Source organism: Garra rufa, chromosome 7 (genome assembly GCF_049309525.1).
Source record: "Garra rufa chromosome 7, GarRuf1.0, whole genome shotgun sequence".
NCBI lineage: Eukaryota > Metazoa > Chordata > Actinopteri > Cypriniformes > Cyprinidae > Garra > Garra rufa.
The window spans coordinates 14767382-14776193 of NC_133367.1; the positions used below are offsets into that span (position 1 = coordinate 14767382).

At 33.5% G+C, this 8812-nt stretch overlaps 1 protein-coding gene across 1 annotated transcript; it reads right to left on the reverse strand.

Annotated features, from left to right (window-relative positions):
* Positions 1-5630: 5630 nt before the first annotated feature.
* Positions 5631-7034, reverse strand: LOC141337962 (uncharacterized). The gene is made up of 4 exons (XM_073843536.1): positions 6893-7034; positions 6304-6615; positions 5910-6203; positions 5631-5800 (listed from the first exon to the last, which is right to left on the reverse strand). The coding sequence occupies exons 1-4, from the start codon at positions 6942-6944 to the stop codon at positions 5631-5633; spliced, it is 828 nt and encodes a 275-aa protein (XP_073699637.1). The 5' UTR covers positions 6945-7034.
* Between the last annotated feature and the right edge of the window lie 1778 nt (positions 7035-8812).

The window sequence follows — 8812 nt, forward strand, 5'->3', positions numbered from 1 at the left end:
AAAGAAAATATGTTTCTTAATAAAAAATACTCACATAATCAATACCACTCATTTAGTTCCCTTTTTATCTTTAAAAATTCTACCATTTCTGATTAATTTCACATTAATTTGGATTATGAGTGACAAAATTTTAGTTTCAGTCATTTGGACATCAAAACATAAATGTAAAGGTATATTATGTGAAAAACTGTTTAAATTATTATAAACTTAATCCCCATTTTAGGTGGTTTCTGTTTGTTCTCCTCATGTGTTTATTGATTTTCAGATGTTGTGGAGTCAGTATCAGTGATGAAGGGAGATTCTGTCACTCTACACACTGATGTTACTGAAGTTCAGAAAGATGATCAGATACAGTGGAAGTTTGAAGATCAAGACATAACCTGTTAACTGTCACTCCCATTAGTTGAGCCCAAACCCAAACCTGACCTACACAAATTAAAATGGATATAGTTCATGAACCCTTTGGACTAAAGGCATAACTAGGGTCTCGTTAAAAAGATGATACTTGTAAGTTTGTTGCTTAAGTATCTGTATTAATATTATTTCAAAAGAAATAGAATAAGAAAACCTTGAATATTAAGTCAAAACAAATATTATTTTATTCACATAAAAGATATTTAAGAGGAAATATAGTAAAGTATGCCAGAGCAACTCAAAAACATGTGATTTCAAAGCCACAAACCTGAAAAAGATCTAATTTAAATTTGAAGACTGAGCTTCTAAAAATAAGGTTCCTATAAGCATTTTTCTTAGATAAAGTACAATAAAAAAGCAATTGCAAAATACCATTAATTAATATTAAGTGAAACACAAGACTATGACTCAGCACAACTGTTGAAGCTGTAATTTATGAACACCAAAACCATTCTTACTTTGTCTGAAAGTCATGTTTTTTTTCTAAAAGCACTATTTCATATCAGTCACAAACATTACTGGAGGTTTTTGGTGACCATGTCTGTTCCTTATTGCTGCTCTTTTTCTCTCAATTGTACTCAAAATCTGACCTACATTTTCAAAACTTCGATTAGAAACTGATTTCAACACATTCAGACTTTTGAAATATAAGCAAATAGCAACCACTGCATTATCTCTCTTTCTTTAATACTTATATTTATATTTGTTGCTGCTGCTCACATCTCTTTTACTTTATGTTCATATTCTGCAATTTACAGCATGAATATTCTGCTAACTTTAGTTGTAAAAATTTACTCCTGTATCTCATTGTTCATACATCACTGTGATCCCACCAATATACTTGTCCCTCAGCAAATATTTATATATTTACATATTTTTTTTTTTTTGTGCATTATACCACTTCAACAAAGGATACAAGCATTCTATACGTTGTAATCCATACTTATTGGGTGAACATACTTTATTGGTTGATTACAAGTGCATATAGCGTTAGTACAGCACATACCATTTATTTTATTTGTTTGTTTATTTGTTTTGTTTTTTTGTTTTTCAAATAAAATTGTATGCAACATTATCCTCACATTCAGGACTGGCTCCATTCTGGTAAGGTTCGCTTACTTTTCACCATCAAAACAAATCTGATGTTGTCCATTTAAACAAACAAAAAAAAAAACCAAAAAAAAAAAACGAAAAGGTTTGCATGAACATTAATAATTAAAAAAATAATAATTTTAATTCTCTAAGAAAAAAATACTATAGTGAAATAAAAAAATAAAAAAGAGAAAGAAAGAAAAATAAAAAACCGTCAGTAGTTATTCCTCATAAATTACCACTATTTGGATTAAAAAGACTGTTTGAGGTTATGCTCTGGGTTAGTGCCGGTAAAACTACGCTATTATTTTAAGGATTGAGTTTGTATGTCATCTTTTATAGGACAAAAACATTTAAGAACTCGCCAAATTGATGTTGCATGTGAATGCTAAGTTTTAATACGAATTAAAATAATGATACCATTGTGACATTCCGATCCTAAATATCGAAACTTGAGATTTTGAATTTTTGAGTGACATATTATTAATCTTAAGCAATTAAAGCTTAAATGCTAAAAGCACGCAGTAGATGTAAACAAACAAACGTTGGGACCGACGATGGTCTCGAGCAAGTTAATGGATTAAACGGCCCCGTTGAGGGGAAATGGGTAAACATTCATCTGAATGATCAAACCCGAGAATTTACCATCAGAAACATCCAAACCGATCAGTCTGGGGATTATGAAGTGAAGATAACCACCAGCAGTATGATTTTACACAGGATATTCCGTATTACTTTTAGTGGTGAGTAAATAAAACTTATGTTTTAAGATTTTGTCAATAATTAGACTCTGCGATGCTGGTGAGTAATTTAGATGCTCGAATACCTGAATGTGCAGTAAATGTTAATGTTAAAGCAACACATTTTATTTAATCAGTTGCTGGGGCATTTTCATTCATTTATCGGGTGCAAATCGTTTGAATCACTACGTTTAAAACGTTTATAGCTAGGCCTAAATTTCACCATTAAGAAAATATAGATATCTTCAACTTGAAATTAACTTAATAAAGGGTATGTCTAAGATGTCACGCCCTCTGAAGGAAGAACATAGTCTACAACCTACGTTTTGATTGATAAAGGTGTTATGCATAGCCTATAAATACTATAACAGGTGTCCAAAAATAATATTTGAGATAATTTGAGATTGTCCTGTGTTAGACACATTCGTAGGTGGCAGAAAATGCATGTAACCACGTTTTGTTGTAGTCAAATGCTTTCAAACAGCAGTAATGACCCGGTTACATGTCTTCTGTAAAAGACAAAAGGAGTGTCAGGGAGAATGACAGATGCAGTTTTCACTTTGACTGAATGACTTAGTCACTAAGTAGTGAATTTGTTGCTATGAGGTTGCTATTGTTGCTACTGACCATTTTATGCACATTTAATCTCTGGGAAACTATTTATGTTTGTTCTTCAGGTGTTTTTAGTGATGAGAAAGATGGAGTGAAGACCGTATTAGTGAAGGAGGGAGATCTTGTCCATCTACACACCCATGTCACTGAAATAGAGAAAGATGATCCAATAGAGTGGACATTTGGACCTCAAAACATCTCCATAGCAAAAACTGATGGAAAAAGCAAGTTTATCTCATACAATTACAGTGATGCGAGATTCAAAAATAAACTGTACCTAAATACAGACACTGCAGATCTCACCATTAAGAACTCCAACAGTGAACACTCTGGACTTTATCAGCTTAAGATTGGCAATGCCACGTATACCATATAGAAGAGATTCAGTGTTAGTGTCAGTGGTGAGTATTTCAAGTCTTTCAGAAGAAAGATGTCAGTGGATTTGTTTTAATAGGAAAATCCTTTACATATGGAAACGAAATGTGAAATATTATCAAAAATTAAGTGAATTCGTGGAGACACTAATAATAAACTAATGGCTGTCTGTCTTTATCATTACAGCACATGTTCTGTCTACACGTGAAATAGCACTAATATCTGTCATTGGTTTGTTACTGACAAGTGTAGCTGGTTTTATTGTTTACAAGAAGTGTAGACATCCAAGATCCAATAACAGCCAAGTCGTAAGTATTTCATACAGATGATACAACATGAGTAAAGCAACATAGCTTCTTTGTACTAATAGACAAGTTTCCCCTTTACAAGTAATAATAATTCATAAAGTTTTTTTTTTTTTTTCTGATTTCTGTTAAAACAGTAACAGATCAAGGACAGCATTTTTGCATGTTTGTGTCTGTTTGCATATGAATCTATTCAGATATATGTTTATGTTTAAGAGTTCAGATTCAGAAGCCTTTTTCTTTAAAGTAAGCATTTTTATCAGACTCCTCTGTATAGGTTTCTGCTAAGGCTTAGGCTGGGATTTAGCAAGTTTTAAGTCAACATTTTTGAAGGACGTATACCATGTGTTGAGAACATTCACTCAGTTTGGAAGTTTGATAAAAATGTTTAAATAGAGACTTAAGAAGAGTATAATATCTTAGTTCTTATGTTTATTATATGCCTAGTTATTCTTTATATGCCTGTCTGTGTAAACAAATATCAGCATTTACACTACATTTATGTCTGTTTGCTTCCAGCAGCAAAGGGAACTGACTTCTCATTTAGCACACTCTGGTAAGACACAAATCAGTTCTTTGTGAACTGCTCTATCTGTGACTTATTGTTAATAGAATGTATGTGTTACAAAAAAAAAAAATTCAGAAATGCATCTCTAATACATTGATCAAAATGCTAAAAACTTAAGATTAAGATAAAAACAGCTAATTAACAAAAAACGTATTGGTTATAAGCCAAATGGAAACTGAACATGCAAAGAGAGAAGACTGTTGTGCTGATTTCCCTTATTTTGCAGCCAGTTTATGTGATTTCCATCATTGTTTTTGTGTAGGTTTTAAATTTATTCATTCTCTTTTCTTAAAGATGGCAATGCAGATGACACACAAAATCCTTAGCGAAATATGGAGGGCAAAAGGATTTGAAAAATGGCTTCTTTTATTTTATTGACGGAACAGTTTTCATTGCAGTGATAAAGTATTTTAAATCTGAGTCACAGATTGCTTAACATCCTTGACTGGTCCAGTGTAAAATCCATTAAATTTGTATTTTTTAAATTATTGTCTTCTGCATGCAATTTTTTTTTTGTGTGTGTGTTTTGTAATTTATACTGTAATAAACAATTAAAGTGTCTATTTTTCAGGTATTTATTGATTTACAATGGGAGTCCACTAGATGTTTTTTTGTGCAATTGTTTATTTAGTAATTTTTTAATAATTTATATTGTAAATTAACACAAGTTTGAGAATATCAGTCATAGCTGATTGTTAAATGTGAGTTACTGTGACTGAATGAAAAATGACCTTTTATAGTATGTAGTGTTTACAATAGTTTTTAATAAGACCACCATTCTGTAGTGTGCATAGAAATAGTAAAAGCTTCCCATGTTCTCTGATGCCACTATAACCTTTGTACAGTACCTTGCAATGATCCTGTGACGTGAAATTCAGGTAAAGCATAGTCTGCATGTTGTGAGGGAATCCTTGAGGGTTTATTTATTTTTTTGTCTTAAAGATTGCCCTCTAGTGGACTAATGCTGACTAAAGGAAAATGGAAATGTTCAAGGCTGTCTATCTGAATATGCATGTACTAAAATGTGTGTAATAAAAAAATACATTTTAAATTGCTTTAATATCTTTGTTGTCTTTTTAAATTGTGTTTTATTTTTGTTATAAGGATATATTAATATTATAAAGTTATAAAGTTATAAAGTCTTAGTATTCCTCAATTTATTCATCATCAACAAAATTCGGCATCTTACTAAGTTGTAAATCTCTTTTATTTCTTATTTTGGTAATGTCTGATAAACAATAATGATGCAGTGTGTAAAAATTCTGTAGACAAACTGCTGTGAATGAATTGGAACACAGAGAAAGGATGTTGTTCAGGTTGCACAATGTTACAAGTGGCCGATTACATACTTTCCTAACTGCCACCAAATGCAGGCCTATCTTAATAACTACTGCAATACTTCATATTCTTAGCCTTATGAACATCAAATTTGACATCATTATCACTAGGAATACAGAAGAAGAATTATGTCACAATTTCATCTTAACATAAAAGTACTCATAAAAAAAATACAGTTAAACATTTTCAATATCTGACTGATCGTTGTCTTAAGTTGATGTCTGTTCTCTTCTCTTCTGTTCTGGATTTGATGTCATAACCCAGAACAACAATGGCAGCCACTGCAGCCATGCCTATCAAAGCTGAGATGACCAATCGGATCACAGCTTCAGCAGTGCCACAATAGTGGACAGAGTCTGAGAAAAAAGAAAATAAATCCAGTTCAGAACAGGTCAATATAAACCAAGAGGTCATATAAACAGCTATCCTGAGAAAAAAAAAAAAAAAAACTCTAAAATCACCCACCTGAAGCTAACCAGTAGAGTTCAGTGTTGGTGAGATGCTGAGTCTGGTTTCTGATGGGGTTGTTCAGCACACAGCTGTATGTGTTTTTATCCTGATATTCCACCTCCAGAGGCAGAGAGAGACTGATGCTGAAATCAGACTCACTAATGTTGGACAGCAAACTGTTTCCTTTGTACCAGGAGAGACTCACACCACTCACATTCACCACTGAACACAGAAAGATCCTCGATGATCTTTCAGAAGATGAAGAAGATTGTAAAGTGTCGATGAAGATTACTGGAATGGGCAGAGGAGCTGAAAAACACAAGAAAATAAATAAAAGGTGCTTCCTGAAAAATCATTATGACAATAAAGTACCCTAGTCTTCATGTGGGTTATGTAATAATTTCCTCACCATACACAGTAACTCTGTAATTCTTGGTTAACTCCGCATTTCCAACCTTCATACTTAGATGATAAACTCCAGTGTGTTCAGTTGTGGTGTTTCGAATGGTGAGAGATCCGGTGTGATCCAGCTGTAATCGGCCTTTGAATCTCCAAACCTCATCATAATGTGTACCGTTCACTCCCTTGATTCTGGCGATTCGCTCCTCTCCAAACCTCCATTCTATCTTGTCATATCCATGTTTATCAGTCTTTAGAGTGACAGAATCTCCTTCCATTACTGACACATTCTTCACTACATTTGTCTCAGCAACAAACACACCTGAAGAACATGATTTAAAGACACATTTAAAGTAACACTTCACAATAACGTTCAGCTAAGGTGTCATGAACTAAACATGACACAACAATTTACAGCATATAGAGGTTAATGTTAAGGAATGTGCAATAGTTCATCGCTAAATCCCGTTTATTTTTCATATCAATGCTAATTTATACAACTTTTTAGTTTATGATACCTAATGCAGCATTGAACCGTATTGTAGCATTACTACTTTTGATTTCAATGACGTCATAAAAATAGACGTAGCTATACTTACCAACAACCAGATGAGAAAAATACAAACAGAACAAAATAAACCCGTGGGGCATTTTCTTTAGCCGTCTGAGATAAATCGCTTAGCCTGCATCCGTTTTCGGCAGCAATATATCATTAATACGATCTGTAAATAATTTGAGGTTTAGAGTAGTCATCCAGACAGCGCGCTTCCATGAACGTGCACGCGACTGTGTACGAGAACGCGCTTGGTTTAACAACAGCTCAGGTGGCTTCGTACTGTAGTTTAGTTTCACATCTCGTTTAATGCTATTTCTTATAATAATAGTGTGCTAAATCATTCTGTGTCTCTCATAGGCTATATTAACAGTATGTGTAGGCTACTACATGCTTTTTAGGCGACTATTTTGAATTTTTTTTTTTTTTTAGTGCTGTGTTGTCATTTATTTATTTATTCTGTCCAGTAGTCTATGTTGCAGCGTTTGTTTCAATCTATTTTCAATACCCGTTATTTAACCGCACACGGAATAGTGAACACACTAGACACACTAGCAAAAAGAGACGTTTGTCCACTCAACAGTAACCACATTCATTTGGGTCATTCTGCCACTAAACTGGCCTGAATTATACTCAGACCGCAGTAGGTTTCAGTTTGACTCAGAAATGGAGCTGCTAGAGTCTTAAAAGCATGTAGTGGAAACAAGACACTTCTTGCATGAGATTTTTGTGTGTTTGTTTACTGTCTTTTATGTCACATTAAAGTGGTTTTGAGGGGATGTCAGTCATGTTAGCAGGAAAAGAAACCTTTCTTCCATACTAAATCTATAAGCTTAGGCATTAAGAAAAAGTTACAGGCTATTTTTTGTGGTATGGCATTTTTTCGGTTCTTCATTCGCTTCTCATTTCTCACTTTTTTACTTAGAAATCCAACCATCTAGATAAATCATTAAGATAAAGATACTCATTGAATGATATCTATTTGCTGATCTGTCTGCAGACTGTCATGGTTCTTGTGGTTTATTTTCAGCATCTTCTGTTCACTGTCGTTATAGGCCCAAGAGAACAAAATTTGCAGCATTAACAAAACCTCTCCTTCATTTCCAAACTTTACAAAAGAACAGGGAATTGAGAACACTGAAGAACTGACTTGACCACACACATTGATTCATTATTTCTTGGTTTGTGTTGTGTTTTCACTTCTCACTTAATCACTTTTCATTTCTGACTTTTTTTTTTTTTTTGAGTTCCAGTTCACCACATCCTGGAGACAGTATCAGCAAATTGACCCTTACTGTTCTGTACAAATGTAAATGAGTATTCACATAGAGATTTTAATTCTCAGAGTATTCATTCCCTGTTAGTAACCTACTACATTTGAACACTATGACATTCTACTTTTCACATTTCTTCTTTTTTTTTTTTTAAGTGTGTTTAACTGTTTAGAAGCAGGTCTCTTAGAAATGGTGAACACCTCACTTCTTTTTGGGACCCTTTTTTTCCAGTTCTCATGTCATACTGAATTTTTTGTATGCAATAGTATCAGGCCATAGCAAAAACAGGCCACATAGGTAAGCCTCAAACCTGAAACAATTGTAGACATAACTTTTTTAGCTGTAAAGATGTTTAGGCTCCTTATGATCAGAATCAGAAAGCCTTTATTGTCATTGCACAGCTTCACAATGTAATTCAAGTTTGTGGTAAAAGAAAAACACAACAAGCAGAATACAAAACACAGTATAAAAAATTTCGTAGGTTACATAATTACTCCAGGAGATGGCGACAAGTGACTCTGTTTTGCTCAACCGTTTCCTCCTCCATGCCTGTTATTGACTTGAGACTGAACTGAAGAAAACATTTCCGGTAACTTTATAATTCACACCTCCGAAAATACAGAGGCCCGGATCTCGGTGTTAGTGCGCATTTGGAAACAAACAGCGTCACAAGGGTAGTCCGAATTATGAAC